The sequence below is a fragment of the Pelodiscus sinensis genome, chromosome 1 (assembly GCF_052426305.1).
Source record: "Pelodiscus sinensis isolate ZL-2025 chromosome 1, ASM5242630v1, whole genome shotgun sequence".
In the NCBI taxonomy this organism is placed as follows: domain Eukaryota; kingdom Metazoa; phylum Chordata; order Testudines; family Trionychidae; genus Pelodiscus; species Pelodiscus sinensis.
In genome coordinates this window covers 341660461-341682506 of record NC_143052.1, presented here as the reverse complement: position 1 = coordinate 341682506, position 22046 = coordinate 341660461, and the positions used below count along the sequence as shown (strand labels likewise).

General features: G+C 42.0%; 1 protein-coding gene and 1 long non-coding RNA gene across 5 annotated transcripts in view; one reads left to right on the top strand and one right to left on the bottom strand.

Moving 5' to 3' along the window:
* Positions 1–1223: 1223 nt before the first annotated feature.
* LOC112547511 (uncharacterized) lies at positions 1224–4089 on the bottom strand. The gene is made up of 2 exons (XR_003091271.3): positions 3565–4089; positions 1224–1389 (listed from the first exon to the last, which is right to left on the bottom strand). It is a non-coding gene; the product is annotated as an uncharacterized LOC112547511 (long non-coding RNA).
* Positions 4090–4407: 318 nt separating this feature from the next.
* The window catches only part of EMSY (EMSY transcriptional repressor, BRCA2 interacting), a 60431-nt gene continuing 42792 nt past the window's right edge, over positions 4408–22046 (top strand). For all 4 annotated transcript variants that reach the window (XM_006133587.5, XM_006133585.5, XM_006133584.5 and 1 more), the window contains exons 1-7: positions 4408–4563; positions 6370–6478; positions 10407–10506; positions 13048–13122; positions 13576–13751; positions 14957–15109; positions 21297–21556. In XM_006133587.5, the coding sequence (XP_006133649.2) occupies positions 6409–6478; positions 10407–10506; positions 13048–13122; positions 13576–13751; positions 14957–15109; positions 21297–21556 (834 nt within the window). In that variant the 5' untranslated portion in view covers positions 4408–4563; positions 6370–6408. The remainder of the gene's footprint in view (positions 4564–6369; positions 6479–10406; positions 10507–13047; positions 13123–13575; positions 13752–14956; positions 15110–21296; positions 21557–22046) is intronic.

Here is a 22046-nt window from a genome sequence, read left to right as displayed (position 1 = left end):
TAGGAAGTTTTGATCCTATTCTTGCCAAATTGTCTCACTGACATCACAAACAGGCCCGTACACAGGAATTTCTGCAGGAGGTGTGTGAGCTGTGGAAGGGGCTGCCCCCCCCCCCCCCCCAGCCCAGCCTCGCCACCCGCCTCACTGCTGGGTGAGGAATGGGGGAAATCAGTCCCAGATTTCCCAGGCTGGAAGGAGCATGGGGGAGAGAGGCTGGGGCAGCACACCTCCCTGCTTCCCCACAGCCAGCCAGAACATGGGGGAGGGAGGCTGGGGCAATGCACTGCCCCTGACTTCCCTAAGTTGGCCAGAACTGGCCCTATGGCAGAGCATGAAGGACCATGGGTGATGCGTTCGCACCCTTCACACAACCCCTGCGCACAGGTCTGATAAATGAGGGTGAGGAGAATCTAATCCAGAGTTTGTCAGGGGAAGGTAGTGGATGACAAAGGAAAGTGCAATTTACACCTCTCTGCTTTTCTGAATCAAACTTAATTTGTGCTATATTTAAGCCAAATTCTTCCTTCAAATAATGTGCACAAATGGTTCTACTTGCCTTCACTTTGGCTCTTGAGTTCGTTATCAAGAAACAGAAAGGTAAAGTCTTCTGTTTGACTATGTTGTCCAAAATAGTTTTTTTTTAGAATCCAAGTGGTTCATAGTCTTCAGAGAATATGAAATTGCAAGTTAGGAACTGTAATCAATAATCATAGGACTGGAAGGACCTTGAGAGACTTTCTAGTTTAGTTCCCTACACTCAAAGCAGGACTAACTATTATCTAAACCAGTGGTCCCCAACACGGTGCCTGCTGGGGCATTTATGTGCACCTGCCTAGTGACCAGGACCAGCCCGAGCCATTCTTGTGCCCCGGACCTCAGGCGCATGCACGGCCCCAGGCGCGTGGCGCATGCACGGTGCCGCCCCTGGGTGCTTGGCAGCCCCAGAAGGTTGGGGACCACTGATAAACCAAAGGGAAGCAAACTATGGCCCACAGGCCCAGCCTCTCGGACCCTTCAGTCCAGACCCCTCCCCAAGCTCCTTCAGGGTAGTAGGATCAGGACAACCTTGCCACGATCTAGCCCAACTCTCAGGCATCATGGAGAGAAGGGGCAGCCAGTGATCTAGCTGCCCAGGGAGGCTAGCCACTAGCCCATCCTCTTCTGCTTCCCATTTTTTACTTTCTTGCTAAAAATGCAAGCACAAACTGATTTACAGTAACACCTTCAGGAGACTTTTTTGTTTATTATACTTCACTTATTTTTCCTGTGTGTCTGTAACATTTTTCTGTAGACAATGTTTATCTTCTGGCCATTCCAGCTGAGAATCTTTCCTTGCAGTACTGTGAATCAAAGAGAGTGACATTGCAGCTGCTCCTCCAGGTGGCCAACCTGTAGAACGTTACAAAGCAAATAAAAAGTTATTTTTAGAATATGCGTAGGAACTCTGGCCTTAGCATTATCTGCTGCAGCTATGGTACAGTCTGGAATGCTGTTTTAAGGAAATAGCCAACAAGAGGAGCTCAGAATCTGCCCCACGAGACTAGTTGGAAGTGAGCTAGAGAAGAAGGTGAAAAGAGACTGCACTAGGGTGAAAAAGGGTTTGGCCAGAGGAAGTTGTGTTAAAGGAAGCTGGACCATGGGCCACATACAAGGAGTATGCCTGCAAAGGGCAGCTATGGCCTGTGAGGTTGACCATTAGTATGCTGACAAAGGAAAATAAAATGTGGGTACTTGAGGAATGGATAGACCCTCCAGGTGAGGGTCTGCTGTTCATAAGTGGACCTGTTTAGTAAAGGTGCTGTCATTGCAGGGTCAAAAAAAAAAAAAAAAAAAAAAAAAGCTCCATAAGCCAGATAAAGGTAAAAGCAGAAGAGAGGGGTAAAACTGGACTTTGTAGCCAGGGAGAGAAGTTGATTCCCATGGGGTGACACAGAGGATACATCTACACTGCAGGCTTTTTGCGCAAGAACAGCTGCTCTTGCACAAAAACTTGCAGAGCATCTACACTGCACATGCATTCTTGCGCAAGTAAATTTACAGCACATCGTCGGAAAACAGGGCTTCTTCCGGAAGAGTTATTCCTCTCCCCACAAGGAATAAGCCCTCTTGCACAAGAGCTCTTCCACAAGAAGGCAGTGTAGACCGGCAACATGAATTTCTTGTGCAAGAAACCCCTATGGCTAAAATGGCCGTAAGAGCTTTCTTGCGCAAGAGAGAGTCCACACTGCCATGGACGCTCTTGCGCAAAACCACATGGCAGTGTGGACGCGCTCTTGTGGAAGACCTTTTGCACAAGAACTCTTGCACAAAACAGTTCTTGCACAAGAAGCCTGCAGTGTAGACATAGCCAGAATGTTTTAGAAAAAAACCCTTTTGATGGCAATGGTAATTTAGTTTATTCTCCTAAGCAAGTGGTTTTTAAAAATATTATTCTATTATGTTTATTATTGTTCCTGACTAATTTCTTGATTTTTCCTTTATAAAGTTTAAAACTGTCTCCATTGCATTGGTTTTCTGCTGCCTCTCTCCACAGGAGACACAGACTCTGCCTGTGGCCCAGGCCGTGCCATACCAAGGTTGAGTCTGAAACAACTATTGTAGCTTTTGGGAACACATGGTCACCGTAACTCACATTTGATAGGCACATGCAATTATTTTTTTGCAGGGAGAAGGGAAGGGCAGGACATTATATTATCTTAGAAGTGCGTGCAGACTCACAATTGATAGCAATTCAACATTATTTTTAAAATTTCAAAATGTGAAATTCTAAGTTATTTTTCTTTGTTTCTGGTTGTGGAGTTTTTACTCACCACCACTAAGGACCTTAAAAAAACAACAACAACAAAAAACCAACCACCAAATACTCATCATGACTCCAGAACCTGGAGGATTTAAAACAAACAAATAACACAAAACCTGTGACATAATTGAAAGTTAGGAACACTGCAATGCACTTATTCCCCACATACTGTCCAACATAGGGTTGCCAGGAATAGATCAAAAAGGGACCCTTGTGGCTCCAGTGAGTACAGCTAACTCGGCCACTAAAAGTCTGGATGGTGGTGCTGCTGGCACAGCACAATTGGCAGACTAGGTGCCTGGCTCCTGGAACTGGTCAACATGTCCCTCCAACACTGAGGTGAAGGGTTGGCCATGGGGGCTCTATGTGCTGCTCCATCCCAAGTGCCAGTTCCGCAGCTATCATCATCCAGGGACAATATTCAATGAGAGCTGTAGGGGTGGTGCCTGCAGCCAGGCACAGTGCAGAGCTCCATGACCACTCGCTCATCTAGATCAGTAGTTCTCAAACTTTACCTTTCCATGGACCCTCGGCCAACCACTCACGATGACACAATAGGTGGGGTGGGGAGGGTCTGGCTGGGGGTGTGTGCAGGAGAGGGCTGAGTGTGGGGGGTTTGGGTGGGAGGCAGAGTGCAGAAGGGGTGGGGGTAGGGACATCTGAGTGGGAGGTAGGCTGCAGAAATGAGGTTAGGGTGTAGGGTCTCAGCGGGAGGGGAGTGTGTGAGAGGTATGGGGTGCACGAGGGGGATGGGGGGCACTTACCTGGCCCCATGCCTCCTGCTGCTCCCAGGCACAATCAGTGGGAGCGGCAGGGAAAACCTCCAGACAAGCGGGTTTCCTGTGGCACTCCCAGCCAGGGGAAAGGGGAGTGGCAGCTGCTTCCTCCCCCCGCACGCTGGATCCAGCCCGCGAGGCTTGCCCCTTTGCCCCGCTCCAGGCGCTGGTGTTCCAACCTTGCAGGGGGGAGGAGGGCAGGGCCAGCGCAGGCTCCCTGCCCCGCAGGGAGGGCTCGCCCCAAGCCCGCCTGCAAGGGTTCCGCTCAGAGAACCACTGATTTAGGGAGATGCCGATCGCTTCTGTGGGGTACGGTCTGCCCAGGGCGTGGGCCCCGACCCCCTCCCACGCCAAGCCCTGAGCCCCCTCTCCCACGCCAAGCCCCATAGACCCAGCCCAGGGCCCCTTGCATCCAGCAACGCAGCCCCCTCTCCAGTATGCAGAGCCTCTGGCTGGCACTGGGCTGCGCTTTGCACTCAAGAACCCAGTGGAGCCCCAAGACTGTGGGGCTGAGAGCAGAGCAAACACCTTGCAGCCTATCTACTTCGGTCTGCGCAAAGTAGCCAAACGCGAACAGGATATCTGTCCCCTTTCGCTTTCCGTATTGCGTTCCAACTCACTGGGCGTGGCCTCTCTTCGTTACGCTCGCCTACCAGAAAATGACTACAACTCCCAGAGGCCCCCCGCGCGGCGACCTCAGCCACCCTCCTGGAAGCGTGCGGTTGATCCCCTGCCTTGCCCCGCCCCTTATGTCGCGCAACGGTCGCGGGGGTACGTCGTGACGCCTGAAGCGGGCCGTGGGAAGGGCAGCTATGAGCGGAGGAACTACATTTCCCACAATGCCCCACGCGGCCGCGCATGCGAGCTGCTGTTTTGCCGCCATCTTGCTTGGACGGAGAGCTGCCTACCGCCGCCACTAAACAAACCCGAAGATACCCGGGCTTTGCCGCTGAGGAGCCTTTAGATGTTCCCGGAACGGCCGGGCAGGTGGGTCCCCTCCTCCCTCGGGAGCCTGGGCGGGACCGGGAGGGCGACTCCCCCCCCGAGGGTCTGTCGGGCGCTGTGTCCACGTCAGTGAAAGGCGCAGGAGCGGGCAGCTCCCGGCCGGCGGAGCATCCTCGCCCGGGGCTGAGCCTGCCCTGAGCAGCCCGGGCTGAGCGAGAGGCTTCCGTCCGGCCCCCGCGCTGAGGGAAGCGGGAGCCGTGTCCCCCCTCACACACACTGTGCCCCCGACTGAGAGGCGAGGGCGCTGTGCCCTCCTCTGCACCTCTCCCCCAGCTGAGGGAGCTGCGTCCCTCCCCCTCACACAGCGCCCCCTGGCGGAGGGAGGAAGGAGGCGCGCCCCCCATACAAAGGGCAGCCCCCAGCCTAGCTGAGGAAAGAGGGTGATCATGCCTGGGGGCGGGGGGGGGGGGGGGTTGTGCTCTACCTCAGGAAGCTGCCCTTTCCCCCAGCCTCTTCTTCTCTTGGGCTGAGGAAAAGAGGGAGCAGCCTTCTCGGCTTTGGGGCAGGAGCTTTTTCTGTCCCTTCCCCCATAATATGGAGGTCAGAGGAGGCATTTCACTTCCTCCATCTTGAGAGGGTGTGCTGGGGTTATCTTAAAGTCCCACCCGCCCCTTGCTCATCTTGCCTTGTTTTGTGTGTGTATGGGATCAGTTATTTTCACAAAGCCCCCAGGTCTGTTACAGGATAGTGATCATAGGCACAATGAATTTGGGAGTGGGGTAGGAGCATGCTGGTTCGACTGTCACAGCTTCCTGTGGGTGCTCCGGGAGAGTGCAGTGTTTACATTCTGCTGTATGATGCGATCTGTGCTTTGTGTTCATGTTGCTAAACACAGAACCATAATCACTGCTCTGTGGCGTTTCAGTCTAATAGCCCAAGTGCAGAACAAGTGTTGTCACTGTCTTGCACAAGTCTAATGACCTGTCTGCCTCTGGCAAGTATTTTTTTTTTTTAGTGGGTAGATAAAATCATTCTAATGAGTGTGGTTTTTATCACTGTCAAGATATGGATGGGCAAGTTAGATACTGTGTGTATAGTGTGCCTGAACAAATACATTTTCAGGATGCTTTTGTCAGTCTGCAACATAACAATCAAATGCCAAATCTTGTTCTATGGATTTTAGCCAAAATAATTCCTATGTGTGAAGAGGGAGGAGACTTGTATATCAATTCAGAGATAATTCCAGGTGTTAAGAGAGAGCAGAACATGAAAGAAGGTTTGCAAAAGATATAGGCAGGTCTCAGGAGACAGGCTAATATGACCCTCAGGTGTGCTTATGTTATGGAGACTGTTTTAGTATAGCTACCCTGGTGCAGCTATGCAGGTATAGCCAGACAATATAAATGCAACCTGCACTAACAAAGACATTTTTTCTGTTTAGTTTGGGAACATCATTTCCCTAAACATTAGGTACCTCTATGGAAGCAATCATCCATTGACATACCTGTGTCTACATGGGGGTTATGTTGGCATAGGTACAGTATTCAGTAGTGTGGTTTAGTCACACCTCTGACCAACTTAGCTCTTCCAGTATAACTTTCAAATGTAGACCAAGCCTGAGGAACTGGTTGTATAAGAAGTCAGTGGCAGGTTTGAAGTTGCAGAATTCCATTATAGTGAAATGGTGAGCCTTTTGCAAAGGTTCAAGCAGAGGAATACATTGATGGAAAGAAAGATTACTTTGAAGCACTGAGCAGGCTGGAAGAGGAAAGAGGTTTCACTAATCAAGTTGCAAAAGCAAAATGTAGAGCATTGAATTGGACTTACAGTATTTGTATTCTTTTTCAGGGAGGTTGAGCTCTGCAGGAGCACAAAGACAGAGAAAGAATGCCTGTTGTGTGGCCAACACTTTTGGATCTCAGCAGGGATGAATGCAAGAGGATTCTTCGCAAACTGGGTACAGTGAGATGCAGTTTTGACTATTCATTGACTGTTGGGTCTTTATGTATCTTTCTCTGTTTAATGTCTCCATTAAACATGTTGATATGTTTGCAATTAAGCTTATAAGATATAGAAAGTGATCAGAAGGTGTCAGTGTTTTCACAGCTCTTGCTTTAATGCTATTTGGTAATCGTAGATGCTCATTATGGATTAATGTATAGAGCTGGTTATAAACCTAATTTTACAGAATCATTTTGGATGGACGGTCCCTCTGGTGGATACAGTAGTCCATGTATCTGCCTCCACTTATCTACACTTCAGATTATATTTTCACGCACATGAATGCAAATAGAAGACATTTCTGTCAAAAGTGAGTGCAGACTGAGAAGTTTCAATCTCCACATGTCTGATTAATTTCCTATCTGCATTTTTGGTTTTATATAGAGAAAACATATAAATACAAAAATGTATCTTTCATTGCTCCCCGTGTTTAGTTGTGTCAGTGGTTTGAGTTACATCAGTAAAACTACTGTGATGCAGATTCTCAATGACAGAAAAAAATCCCACAATACAATGTCATTTCCAGTCTTCAGTTACTGGAGGACAAAAACTGGTTGTGAGATGTGAAAACAATCTCAATTGATATAATGGTCATAACAATAGGAGCTTATTGAAATACTGTGGCTATACTTTGAACTCTTGATGCTTTGCCCAAATGTAAACTGATACTTGAAAAAATATTTTTGGTGCCTTTTTGGTAATAAGGCAACTCTTCTTAATAGTTTTTAATTGCATTTTAATATTGAAAGAAAACAAATCTAAGGTTTTTTTTTCAGATTTTGATTTTGGCAACATAGTCTAGTGATCGAACACAGTAAAGGGAGTCAAGAGATTAAATATTTAGAGGCCTTGACTTCTTATATGACTTTTGGCAAATAACTTAATCTCTTCTGGGCCTTATTTTATCCATCTATTAAAAGAGTGCTGTACTGTGTTACTTAGTTTGCAGCAGAAGCATGAAGGTTAATGTTAATGTTTGTAAAGTCATTTGAGGTTTTCAGATGCTTCATCATCTAAGCCTTAAATACGGAAGCAATTACCTGACCAATATCCTGGCTTGGGAGTTACCGCTGACCAAAGTGTGTCTTCTCTGCTTTCTGGTTTAGTGAGGACTGAGCTGTGTGTAGGTCTTATTTTGAGCAGGATTCTTTGTGTAAATGGGGTCCACTGGACAAACTTGCTGGCAGCTTTTGAAAACAGTGCAAGTCCTGCTTTTTTTGGCAGCTATTATCTGATTGCTATTTGTGCTCGTCAGCCTTTTGTTGTTGTTGATGCCATTAAACAACTTTTCTTCTCCTCCTCCTCCTCCTCCTCGATTATCATGTGAGGGAGGGTTCTGTTTTTCAGAGACTACATATTGTTTATAGAATCTGAACTGTTATTTTTATTAAATAATTTATTACTTGTGGTAGCACCTAGAGGTCCTATCTGAGATTGCAAGCTGATATACAGAAACAGAGAGGGAGTATCTAGACTACAGGTTTTTTTTTAAAAAAGTAAATTGAAAGAATGCAGCAGTTTTTTCAACCGCGGAAAACCTCGTTTTACAAGGAATAATGCCTTTTTTTTTAAGTGTTTTTTTGAAAAAAGGCGCTATGTAATGCAAACTGCTTTTTCGAAACTACTGGTTGTAGTCTAGGTGCTCTTTCGAAAGAGGCTTGCAATCTAGACGTAGCCAGAGAAAGAACTTTGTCTAAATAGGCAAAATAGATAAGGGAAGAGAAATGGAGGCACAGAGAGGTGAAGTGACTTGCCCTGTAGCAAGGTCACAAATCAGGCAGGTCATTAGTGGAACAAGGCATATAGTCCATGTTTCCTGACGTATAGTCTAGTTCTCTTGCAGGCCAATCTGCAAGGCACAGATACTCCGTAGTAAGTTAAATGCCATGGAAGATTTTAGAAAAGTGTCAATACTTAAATCAGTGCTTCCCAATTTTTTCGAGCATTTGGACCCTTTTTCAATCCATTAAAATTTCACAGAACCTCTCTCCAGGAAAAGAAGGAAAAGGAAAAGAAAAGAGGAAAAAAAGAAAAGTAAGGATTGGGCCCACCTTAAGCTTTCCACGGACCTCCTGCAATGCCATCACGGACCACGGATTGGGAACCACTGACTTAAATAAATCATATCGTAGTGTGAAATCTAGCACTGCTCTGCAGTACATAAATATGGGATGAAGTGGCAGCCTTAAGTTTGGATTTGCATGTTTCCATTTATTTAAGATAAACCTATTTTTATACCTTACTTTGACCATATCGCTAGGTTTCCCAAAGACTGCACCAGTTACAATTTTTGTGCACCGTTTAGGGATAGGAGTGAGGAATCTGCGTACGTCTGTTCTGTGAGCTTCATTGCCTGCCATGATGCTAAAACATAAATTTCAACTTCTTAATATAGTGGTTTTCAAAAAAAAAATCAAACTTTACCCAGTGATTTCTGAGTTAAGTAACTTCCTACATCTAAGCAGAGAAAAATACTGATGTTTCTCTCATATTACTGTTGACTTTAGAGGCAACCAATAGATTGGTGTACAAAATGCTTCATCATCTAAGCCTTAAATACGTAAGTAATTACCTAACCAATATCCTGGCTTGGGAGTTATGGCTGACCAAAGTGTGTCTTCTCTGCTTTCTGGTTTAGTGAGGACTGGGCTGTGTGTAGGACTTATTTTGAGCAGGATTCTCTGTTTGTGTATGTGGGGTCCACTGGTCAAACTTGCTGGCAGCTTTTGAAAACAGTGCAAGTCCTGCTTTTTTTGGCAGCTATTATCTGACTGCTATCTATGCTCTTGGCAACTTTTTTGTTATTGTTTCTGTCTCTCTTGATACTTAAATTTTCTGTTAACTGGGATTTGATTTTGTAGGTCTGTATAGCTATATATAGTATGGAAACACAGGTAGTTTTATAGGTGACTTTAAGAAAATTAACAGATTGGATTGCTAATTTAAATGAGTTAGTTATTCTTCTTTGTAAAATGTGAAGTAACTAAAACAATAAGCATTGATAAATTGAACTGACAGTTTATATGGTAAGTTCCAAACCAGTTCATATTAAAATAGCAGATTTAACAACGTATGGGGAAAACCAGGATTTTATCGTAAAAATGCTAACAGGCTCTCTCAACTATAAGATTTTGAATTTATGGATGGAATACCAATTAAATGAAAGATGTGCCCCATGATGTTAGCATTATATATTTTGACTAAGTGGCATTTTCACATTCTGGTTTTCAGAGTTTTCTGTAAGCTAAAGAATAATTTTAATTTTTTAGTGTTAAATCAGTTCATTATCTTTGATATATTGGTTGCACACTAGAGATCTGAATGTTCCTTGTTGCTTCACTGTGTTAGCATTTTTTTCTGATTTAAACAGTTGCATATGATGTGGAAATTAGACAAGATACATTGAGTATAAAATGTATATGATGGCTAAAAAGCTGTCATCACCTTATTAAAAAGTGGTGTTGGAGGGAAAATCAGCTTTTCTTGTGATAGAAGTAAGTTTTTCTTGAGTAAAGTTTTCCTATGAAGTTTTTTAAAGCTAATTATCAAAGATCTTATAAATATTTCATTTACTCTTGGAAAATTCCACAGTACTTTGTAAAAATAGGGCCCAGACTTTCAAGTCCTTCTGCATGTAATACTCCCACTCGTGTCAGTGGAAGTTCTCTTGTGTGGAAGGCTTGTGTTACCTGATCACAATCTTATAAATTGCTTTCTAGAGAATCTGCTATGAAATCACATTATATGCTATGTATAACTGTATACAGCCGAGTAATAAGATGTGAATGCATTAATAGAAAATCTACCATTTTTAAAACAATGATTTTATTTTTCCTTTTTGCTGTTAACTGTGAAGAGCTAATCCTATTTCTGTTTTTCCTTAGAACTTGAGGCATATGCTGGAGTTATCAGTGCCTTGCGTGCACAGGGGGACCTTACCAAGGAAAAGAAAGACCTTCTTGGAGAACTCTCCAAAGTGCTTAGGTAAACCACACACTATTTATGGTATGTGTGGTGAGTGTATTCTTGGTTTATGCCCTGTTTTCTTTCAAAAGCACTGCACACATTTCCTATCAATGGCATTTTTCTGCTTTAAATTAAATTTATAATCATAGAACCATAGAGCTGAAAGAGACCTCAGAAGGTCAAGTCCAGCCCCCTGCCCAAGGCAGGATCAATCCCAACTAAAACAACCCAGCCAGGGCTTTGTCAAGCCGAGACTTAAAAATCTCTAGGGTTGGAGACTCCACTACTTCTCTAGGTAACCCATTCCAGTGCTTCACCACTCTCCTAGTGAAATAGTTTTTCCTCATATCCAACCTGGACCCCTCCCACCGCTATCTGAGACTATTGTTCCTTGTCCTGCCATTCGTCACTACTGAGAACAGCCTCTCTTCATCCTCTTTGGAACCTCCCTTCAAGAAGTTGAAGGCTGCTATCAAATCCCCCCTCACTCTTCGCTTCTGCAGACTAAACAGACCCAACTTCCTCAGCCTCTCCTCATGGGTCATATGCTCCAGCCCCCAAATCATTTTGGTCGCCCTCTGCTGGACCCTCTCCAGTGCGTCCACATCCTTTTTGTAGTGGGGGCCCAGGACTGGACACAATACTCCAGATGTGGCCTCACAAGAGCCGAATAAAGGGAAATAATGACATCTCTGAATCTGCTGGCAATGCTCCTCCTAATGCACCCTAATATGCCATTAGCCTTCTTGGCTACAAGGGCACACAGTTGACTCATATCCAGCTTCTCATCCACTGTAATCCCCAGGTCCTTTTCTGCAGAACTACTACTTAGCTGGTTGGTCCCCAGCCTGTAACAATGCTTGGGATTCTTCCGTCCCAAGTGCAGGTCTCTGCACTTGTCCTTGTTGAACCTCATCAGATTTCTTGTGGCCCAATCCTCCAATTTCTCTAAGTCACTCTGGACTTAGTCACCTTTGCCCTAGAGTATATCTACCTCTCCCCCTAGCATAGTCATCTGCAAACTTGCTGAGGGTGCAATCCATCCCCTCATCCGGGTCATTAAGAAAGATATTGAACAAAACCAGTCCTAGAACTGAACTTTGGGGCACTCCACTAGAAACCGATCGCCTTTCTGACATCGAACCGTTGATCACTACCCGCTGGGCCCGACCTTCTAGCCAGCTTTCTATCTATTTTACAGTCCATTTATCCAATCCACATTCCCTTAACTTGCTGGCAAGAATATTGTGGGAGACCGTATCAAAAGCCTTGCTAAAGTTAAGGTATATCATATCCACTGACTTTCCCATGTCTACAGAGCCAGTTACCTCATCATAGAAGGTAATCAGATTGGTCAGGCACGGCTTGCCCTTTGTGAATCCATGCTGACTATTCTTGATCACTTTCCCCTATTCCAAGTGCCTCAAAATGGATTCCTTAAGGATCCCTTCCATGATTTTTCCAGGGGCCGAAGTAAGACTGACTGGCCTATAGTTCCCTGGATCGTCATTCTTCCCTTTTTTGAAGACGGGCACTACATTTGCCATTTTTCAATCATCCGGGATCTCTCCCGGTCTCCACCACTTTTCAAAGATAATGGCCAAAGGCTCCTCAATGACATTTATACCCAAGGCTTACCACGCCGCGGCGAGCCCCACTCGCCAGCCGTGCTGTCCAGCGTTCTGCATTTGCACAGATCGTTCTGTGCATGTGCAGATTGCCAGAACCCGGCTCTTCCGGGTTGTAATCTACTCGCCACGGGTGAGTAGATTACTAAGATTGTCGAGCCCTGTTTATACCCCTCCCTGGTCATTTGTCCAAGTTTCCACTTTTTGTAAGCTCCCTTTTTGTGCTTAAGTTCACCAAGGATTTCCCCTGTAATTCAATCCGGTCTTCTACCATATTTGCTTCTCTTGCTACACATCAGGATGGTTTCTTTCTGTACCTTCAATAAGGCTTCTTTAAGATACTGCAAGCTCTCCTGGACTCCTTTCCAGGGGATTCTGCCCATCAAGTCTCTGAAGGAGTCAAAGTCTACTTTTCTGAAGTCCAAGGTGTGTATTTTATTACTCTTTTTTTTTTTTCCTTTGGTCAGGATCCTGTAATCTACCATCTCATGATCACTGCTTCCAAGGTTGTCACCCACCTCTACTTCCCCTATTAGTTCAGAAAAGTGATTCCAGAAACAATGTAGTGGGGATTCCTTATTTACTTTCTTTCAATGATTCCTGGTCAAATTTGCTTATCTTGCAAATAAAATTTTTTTCTCACTTCCATTCTTGTAAGATTGCAACCCAGAATTAGAAGTCCAGCCATGCAGTGGCTAATGTAATCTTTAGTAACTATGGTAAAATTCTTTCTATTCTCTAGAATAGAAAAATATTTTATTTTCACTGTCACAGGGACCAAAGCAAGTGGCAATCTCTAAAATGTAAACAGTGACACCTCCTCCCACCAGAATGGAGCTATATGTGACATTTTCATTTTAGCTATCAGGATCAGATAAATATATTTGTCTGTCCATATCTGAAATGTATTGGCTGCTTTCTCTTTTGACAGCATTTCAACTGAGCGCCATCGTGCTGAAGTTCGGAGAGCCGTAAATGATGAACGGCTAACAACTATTGCGCATAAGTAAGCTATTAGTTTCACATGACCTGCATAAAGTAGCAAAGAGTCTTTCCATTAGGCAGTGCTTTATATTTTAAACCAAATATTAAGTTTGACTTCTGTTAAGGAAATGTATGGGCCACGTTATTTTATATGTTTCAGTCTTGTTTGGGCTATTGTGATGGGGCTTAGAATGTGATTGCCTTAGAAATGATTATTTCTATAGCATACTTAGCTTTATGATTGTTTCATGAACATTATTATGCTTTTGGTATTTTTATTTCAAGGAGTATAATATGTATTACCGGTAATTTGTAAGATTGCTTTTTCTATTATAATTTACTGTACATATTCTAGCCTATCTCTAGAAAAGAGATCCTGTTATCTAGTAGCTTTTCTCTCTTGAAAAAGCATGTTTTTAGTAAATAAATGTGATGGATAATAGAACACTTCGATATAATATGCATTTCTGTTTAGTATGTCTGGACCAAACAGCTCTTCAGAATGGTCTATAGAAGGTCGTCGACTGGTGCCGCTGATGCCACGGCTGGTTCCACAAACAGCATTCACTGTAACAGCTAATGCTGTTGCTAATGCAGCTGTTCAGCACAATGCATCTCTTCCAGTTCCTGCTGAAACTGGAAACAAAGAAGGTAAGGGAATTCCAGTATTTTACTGCAAATAGTGAGGGTGTGAAAAGAATAATTTCACGCTTTAAAGGGACACGATTGGCTAGTCTCAGTCCAAAATTTGTAGGGTTTTTTTTTTAAACAAAAAACCTCATTCCTTCATTCTCCTATGATATTAATAGAAATGTTTTAATAAAATCTGATTGACTTTGAAGTCCATTTTGACATTTTTGCACCTCAATGTAATATTGTGCTAGTGCATTTGGAACTGGAATATGACGTGACATTTACTAAAAACACAAAGGAACTGAACTGGTTCACCATCTCTGCCAAACCACGTACGTTCTAGATGTTTTGAAGATGTAAAATGTGGCAGTTTTGCAAATTTAAATTACTAAAAATGAAAGAATTAAATAAAAGTTGTAACAGTTCCCTTTAAGGTACAGTTATATTCAGGGAAGGTGACGTTGCAAAAATGACATGGATATCATTCTTATTTTGCCACTCCAGATGAAATGTACTAAATTAATAAATGAAAAGATCCTCTCCACCCTCTTCTGAGCCCCTATAAACTCCATCTAAGATGCAGAATTTTATTTTGCTTTGTTTTAGGGGTTTGGTTACAATATAGTTACACAGTTAGAGAAAACCTAACACTTTTCAAATTAGTTTTTTTCTGATAGATTTGGGAAATGTTATACCACCTGAATTCTCTTACTACTACTTGTAAACATCAGTGTTACAGCAATTAAACAAGGAAAACCATTTTAAAAGATGTTAATCTGTGTTAATTTAAAATGGATTTTCAGGTTAATTGAGGGACTGACATGCCACTGAAAATAGTTCAATAACAATTTTATACGTATATCATTGATCAACTCTAGAGACCTAAGTACATTAAGACAAAGTTCATTAAAATTCTGAACACCTACATGATGAACTATAATATTAAATACACAATGAGTAGAGAGCAAAATAGTCTCAGTGGTGTTTGAAAGAGCTTTTAAAATGAAAACATTTACAAATCTGCTTTGAAAACAATTAATTCTATGGTGGTTCTTGGCTCAAAGCAGAGAGCACCTCACAGTAGTTGGACTGCAGAGGCAAAGATGTGGATAGTGAACCAATAAACCTTAGGCTTTCGTTTATCTTTAAAGTTGTTAAAATAGTGCTAGGATAATGGAATTTTTTACTTGAGTTATGTGGAAGGTGTCTTCTCTCCTCTTTAGTGGTGGTTTGCTATTCCTACACAAGTACCACTTCAACCCCAACATCTACCCCTGTTCCAAGTGGCAGTGTAGCAACAGTGAAGTCCCCCAGACCTGCCAGTCCAGCCTCCAACGTAGTCGTCTTGCCAAGTGGAAGTACTGTTTACGTCAAAAGTAAGTGACACTAGTAACTTTGATATAAAAACAGAAAGAAAGGGCGTGATCTTGGATTACAGGACTCTGAGTCAGATAATCTGGGTTCCAGACCCAGGTCTATCTCAAACCTACAGTGTGACTGGGCAAGTCCCTTTAACATCTTTGTTTCTTAGTCTATCAGTAAAGAAGAACTAATGCTTCCCTCCCTCATAAGGGTATGTTGAGGCCAAAATCATTGATTGAAAAATACGGTGTGATATTTTGATGTCTTGGATAACAGTAATGCAAAGTATGAAAAATAAAACCTGTACATTGACATGCAGTAGTGGATCATTTGTTCCTTCAGTTTGAAATTATGCCTCTGATGTGGTTATACCTAATGCTTGGGAGTAAGCTTTCACTTCCACCTCTTCCCCAAAATATGCACCTGGCCAACAGTGCAATGATTTATGTTTGAGGAAATGGGATGGAGGATAAACCCTTTTTTCCTTTTCAGATGAGCAAGAGAATTTCTGTGAATATTATTTTTCTACAATCATTCAAGTGCCCCGAAAGCAGCTAGTGATATGACATGTCACGTCACGTCACTGGGCCAAATCCTTACCTGATTTAAATCAGCTAAAGATTTGTTCTTTATGAATATTATCAAAAGAATAGAACTTAAAAATAATATAGTTTTCTTGTTTTCTAGCAGTAGCTAAACTTTTAAACAAACTACACAACTAACTTCACCCAGGGATTCAGTTAAAATTTACTTGCACTGTGCTATGGATTGCATATTATCACAGTTTTGCAGTGTGTTGGAAAGTACAACTTTAGAAGCTAATTATATCATTATTATTTTTACTATCAGGATGGATAAAAATTGATGAAATCTAATAATTAGAAATCAGATTTTATTTAAATGTATATACCTTTTTATTTAAAATTTAATTTGTAATGGATAACCTGTTAATTCCTAAATGTGCTATAACCTATTTAAATAAAAATAGACTGTCCTCCTCAAATTTTAATGCTGCTTTTTAATTACATATAGAGCTGTATAAACTCCATTCTCATGTACTGAATTAAGTAATTATATGTTATTTCCAATCTTCATATAGAGTGAATGTGATTTACATTTCCTAGAAAAGCTTTTGCCTTAACTAAATTGAAACCAGAAATAATTAGCAGGTGCAGAGAGAATATTTTCTTAATTTTGACTAGTTCAGTCAAAATTGAGAAACTGATTTGGAGTTGAAAAAGGAGAAAAGCTTGTTTAAGAATAAAAGCCATGGGAGATGATGAGATTAACTAGTTCTAAATACTTGAAGGATATGAGGTCAGATTTTCACCTGAAAATTCAGGTAAGTGCTTTGATATTGGTGAGATCACCTTAGAAAGGCATCAACACATCCTTGCAATATTTGGCCCAGGGTAACCAGAATAAGCCAATCAATTCACTAATACAGTTGATGCTTTCTTTGTTTAATCATCAGTTTTAAATGCAAAATATGTTTTGGCAATTGGTTCTTTTGTGTATCCAGCACATTTAAGATAATATTATTTAATTAAGAAATAATTTGATGTTTTCGTAGAGTTTTAATTGAATTCCAAATTCCATTCAAGTGCATCTTCACACACATGCCATGTAAAAAAAATTACTGCCTAATAAATAAGAAATGCATCAGTTGACCATTTTCTAACATTTAAAAATGAAAAATTAAGGATTTGAATAAATGTATGTTATGCTATATGAGTGCTTAAATAAATATACAGCTATAGAATAGCCTTCCGGTTAGCAAAAAGGAAATACCAAATTTAGTCTAAAGGCATTATTTGGTGGTAAATCAACTAATGAATGAGAATAAACCTTTCTTTAGGAAAATAATTGGAAAATACTAACGGAGACAGTGAGATTAAAATTGATTATTTAAATCAAGGTTTCCTACTTGTAATTGTAAATCACTTAGATTTAAATCATTCTGCCCTATCTACTATAGAAAGTAGATGTAAGCACCAGAAAAATTGATGTTCTCTTAAGCCACATCTTCACTTCCCAGTAGGGGTTTGAAAGTGTAACCATGTACATGGTTAACCGATGAGCCAGGGCTCATCAATTAACTTTCATGGTCACACACAGGCTCCCAGTCTGCCTGCTCCCTCACCCTATGCTGCTATCTCCAACGAGGGGGCTATGCGAGAGCCAGTACACACGTGGAGCCGTTTGCTGTTCTGCGTGTAACCACTGAAATTTTCAGTGGCTACACAGTTACTTTAAACACATTTTAACATCCCTACTTCCTGGAAGATCAACGCTGGAGTTCGTTTTGCAGGTCTAGTAAAGACTCACTAAATCAAACAATGAAGGTGCCCTCTTAGACTCCAATACGCCTTGATTTGCAAGGAGTAAGGGAAGTTGACAGGACCATTTGCTTTTGTCAGCCTCCTGCTGTGGAGACAGTGCCGAAGGTCGAGTTAAGGCACGTAGACTCCAGCTACACAATTAACATAGCTGGAGTTGCGTATCTTAATTTGACCTTCCAGGTAAGTATAGACAAGGCCTTAGCAATTTTTTTAAACTTTAGATTTCGGTTGTTTGAGCTGTTACATAGTAATTACTGTATGACTGGTCTGAATTCAAACAAATGAAATAGGAATGAAAAACAAATCTCATCAGTCCCTTAAACCAGGGGTGGCCAACCTGTGGCTCTTCTGAAGTTAATATGTGGCTCCTTGCTCAGGCACTGACTTCCAGGGCTGCAGCTACAGGTGCTAACTTTCCAGTGCTCAACTCCTAGGTCCCCCTTCTCCTCCTCCAAGCGTATTGTGCCCTTGCTCCTTCCCTCCCCCACAGAGCCTCCTGAGTGCCATGAAACAGCTGATTGCAGTGGACAGGAGGGTGCAGGGAAGGAAGAGGAGGCACTGATCTGATCAGTGGTGCTGCTGGTGGGTGAAAGATACTGAAAATGGGAGAGGAGGCACCTGGTGGGACTGCTGACAAATTACTGTAGCTCTTTGGCAATGTACATCGGGAAACGGTGGCTCCTTTCCAGGCTCAGGTTGGCCACACCTGCCCTAAACCATCCAGTCCCTGACTAGTTCAGTCAAAATTGAGAAACTGATTTGGAGTTGAGAAAAAAAAAAAAAAAAAAAAGGAAAGCTTGACCTCAAATAAAAGCCATGGGATTAAATTTTAAAATGCAAAAAATGTTATACATTTAATCTTTATTACATCTTCCAAGAGTAATAGTTGTGAGAGAGCGTTCAAGTACTACTAATTTACACAAGGCAATATTCTCTTCAGGTCAAAGCTAAAAGGCTGGGACTCAAAGCTGAGTTAGAATTTTGGCACTACTAGTAACTTGGTGTGTGGCCTTCAGCTAGTCACTGTCTGACTGGGCCATTACATTTTATGTGCCTTTGCTTACTGGCTTTAAAATGTAGGTTGTATCCATCTGTGAAGGTTATATCCAACTATAATGCTTTTTGATTTTATAATTTGAAAAGCTTTGTAGAAGTGCAAATTATTAGAAAATCAAAGACAACAAGAATATAGTTGTCACAGAACCCATAAACAAAGAGGAACAAAAATATTTCAAGTACTCACACTTATTTTCCACACATCTATTACTTCATAGTAAATTTTACTGTCATGGAAGTGGTAGATATACAAAGTAATTTGGGGCAATCCTCTAAAATGTGGTTCCCACCAAAATAATACTCTAAACTTTAACTCCCAAATGACATACAAACTTAAGTTTTGGTGAATCCCGTATCCTCAGATGAGCAGTATTATTTCTGTACTTTCAAATGTATTGGTTAGCAACTTCATGGATATAAGTTTGTTTAATGTACGTACAAGATACACTGTAATGCTTTATTCTTTATCTATTTCCACACAACTACGTAAATTGTCTCAATTTTATGAATGGTAAAACGACACCGAGATTGATTTGCTTGAGAACACAAAGTTAATTGTTGGCAGATAAGAATAAAATTCAGCTCTCCTAATTTGTAGGTCCATACCCAATCCACTAGAATACAGTGCCACTGAATCCATAATGAATATACTAATAGTAAAATACATACAATCAGATATAGAAATGAAAGTTTGTGTTTCTTCATAATCAATGAAATTTCCAAAAACAAATAACATTTTAGTCCACTAGCAGCCTTTGTTTTCACTTCACACTCATTTTCACTAGCGACTTTCTCTGTCTTGCCCTGTATACGTTTGTTTGCCTTCTGTATGGCCCTGATGCAAAACCTGCAGGTGATCTGGATACATAGTTGGAGCAAATACCATCTTTGGAAGTATATTTATCTTTTCATAGAATTCTTCCTCGTAAAGATTATGCTGCATAATCCATGCAAATCATCTCTCTTCACCTTTGGAACACCTAAATGCAAGTTCTGCAGTTTCTGAATATTGTATCTTCTATTAGAGCTTCATAGATTATTCTGGCTTGGTTGGATTTTTGTTGAGTAGATTTAATTCCTTTGCAAGATGAGGGCCTGAAAATGAGCATCTCCAGCCATCTCGTACAAAGATGAACTACAGGCATTTAGCATGTTTTTCAACTCATCACTTTGGAGTAATGTGATTGCTCATAAACATGGCATCATGTGTGTATGAAGCAATGTCAAAGGTGGCTACAACACACCACTCTGTATATATAATGTCTAACATATGGTGACCTTTTTGGCCAGTTGAAGTAAGAGAATCTTGGATAAGGTCTAGTATTTTATTATAGTAGGGCCATACTGCTTACCAGGACCAAAAGAACATGTTCTGGAACAGTGGTCTCCAACCTTTTTAATTACATGATCATTTTTTGAATTGAAATCAATCCAGGAATCTACCTGAAATCAAATACCCTAACCCTGCCCCCACCCTTTTCTGAAGCCCTACCCTGCTCACTCTGTGGAGATGTGGTACAGGGGTGGGGAACACCTTGACATCAGTGCCCTTCTCCTTGGTCTCTGCCACCCTGCACAGCAACCAAGAGGCTCCTGTGTTACAGTTCCAAGGCAGAGAGCAGGAGCAGCACAGCAGTGAAGGGAGGGGCAGCTTAAGTGCTGGCCCTTGATAGCCTCCTGGCCAAACCAATCAGGATCACCTGTCAGATGCTTCAGGCTTTACCAGTAGATTCTGATCATCTGGTTAGTGACCATTGTTATACCATCAGTGGTTCAGTGGAGTCTGTTACAACACATAAGTTTTCTGCACTCAGGGTAAGTGATTGGAGAGGTGAAGGAACTTTTTTGATGCAAAAAGTTCCTTTTGTAAGATTGCATATTGGTAAAAGTTTTACTTTTTGGCATACAATGAATAAAATGTACCAAAAGAGTTACTACTTCAAAGTGCTAAAGGCACAAATTGGTAAAGTGGGATGTAATCTTGGCAGCAGGAATGCATCATAGGATAAATAGGTTTCAGAGCTATTTGAAGGAGGAAGAGATAGGGATGTCAAAGGGTAACCAGTTACCTAGTAATGATCATCCTTACCGTGTGATGCTTACCAAGTAACAGTTAACTAGTGCCTCGGGAGCACCCCCACTGGGCCCAATATGTCACAGGCCTGCATGGGAGCCAGCAACTCCGCAGGGTGGGGTCTGCTCCAGTTCGGATGGAGCAGTCCCCTGCCCAGGACCCCACTTAATCGGTTAACCAGTTAAACCCAATGTTGCATGAAAGAAGGCACAAAAGGTTTAGGAGAGCATGATGTGACAGAATAAAGGGAAATTTTAGTTAAATGTGCATAATTATCATAGATGAAACCTGCTGGAAAAGCTGAATGTGGAGTTCTGAGTCGGAATGCATTTGAAAAACGGCTTCCTACACCCCTCACACATGTGCAGTCTTGTTAGTGTAATTTCTACCATATTTATAAAGATAAGCAAAACTCCACACAGGCTATGTTCTTTTAATTTCTTAACCAGAATTAAACTGCAATATGATTCAATATCTTTGGGGGTTTTTAAAGAGAAATGTAGTAGTATGAGAACAAGTGTGATCTGTGGGAGGGAATTAGAGCACCTAGTTCAGTTCTCAGGTCTGTCATGGACTTGCTGTGACCTTTGGAAGATTGTATTTTCTCTCTGCCTTTTGTTTTCCCATTTGAATATGGATGTAAGACTTAACAAGCTTAATGTTATTGGAAAATAGTGAGAGATGGTCAGATGAAAAACACCATATAATTGAAAAATCTTGTTCTTCCAGGTGTCAGCTGCTCAGATGATGATGAAAAGCCCCGTAAAAGACGACGAACTAACTCCTCTAGTTCCTCTCCTGTTCTTCTGAAAGAAGTCCCGAAAGCTGTCACTCCTGTCACTAAAACTATCACGGTACCTGTAAGTGGCAGCCCCAAGATGAGTAATATCATGCAGAGCATTGCCAACTCCTTACCACCACACATGTCTCCTGTGAAAATAACGTTTACTAAACCCTCAACACAGACAACAAACACCACAACACAGAAGGTATGTGGAAGAATTGGCCAAACTTTACATAGCTTTATTTCTGTCAATGAATAAGACATAGTTAGCTTTTTCCTCTCTGCAAAGTATCAAGCTATATTTTAAGGAATGTGCTTTGGGTAAGGTAATCCCTCTTTTTAAAACAAAAATCTTGTGAAAATCTAGTGCACCTTTGTGTGAAGGGACCTGAATTGACAGCCTTGGAGACTGAAGTCCTCTTTTTATCCACAGAACAGGTACAGCACAGGCAGTGGGAGTGCAAGCTTCCTCCACACTGCCCCACCAATGTGCATCAACCCTGACCTGAAGGGATCACTTCTAGGGATGAGAGGGAATTTAGTCTCCATGCTCATTCAATTATTGGCCTCTCTGGTGAGACTGCCAACAAGGGTGCCATTTAGTACCTTTTGTGGTGTTGGGTTTTGTGATATGGGCACTAGTCCACTGAGAACTGGATCACATAGGCCAATGAACAACCACCAGATGGTAACAA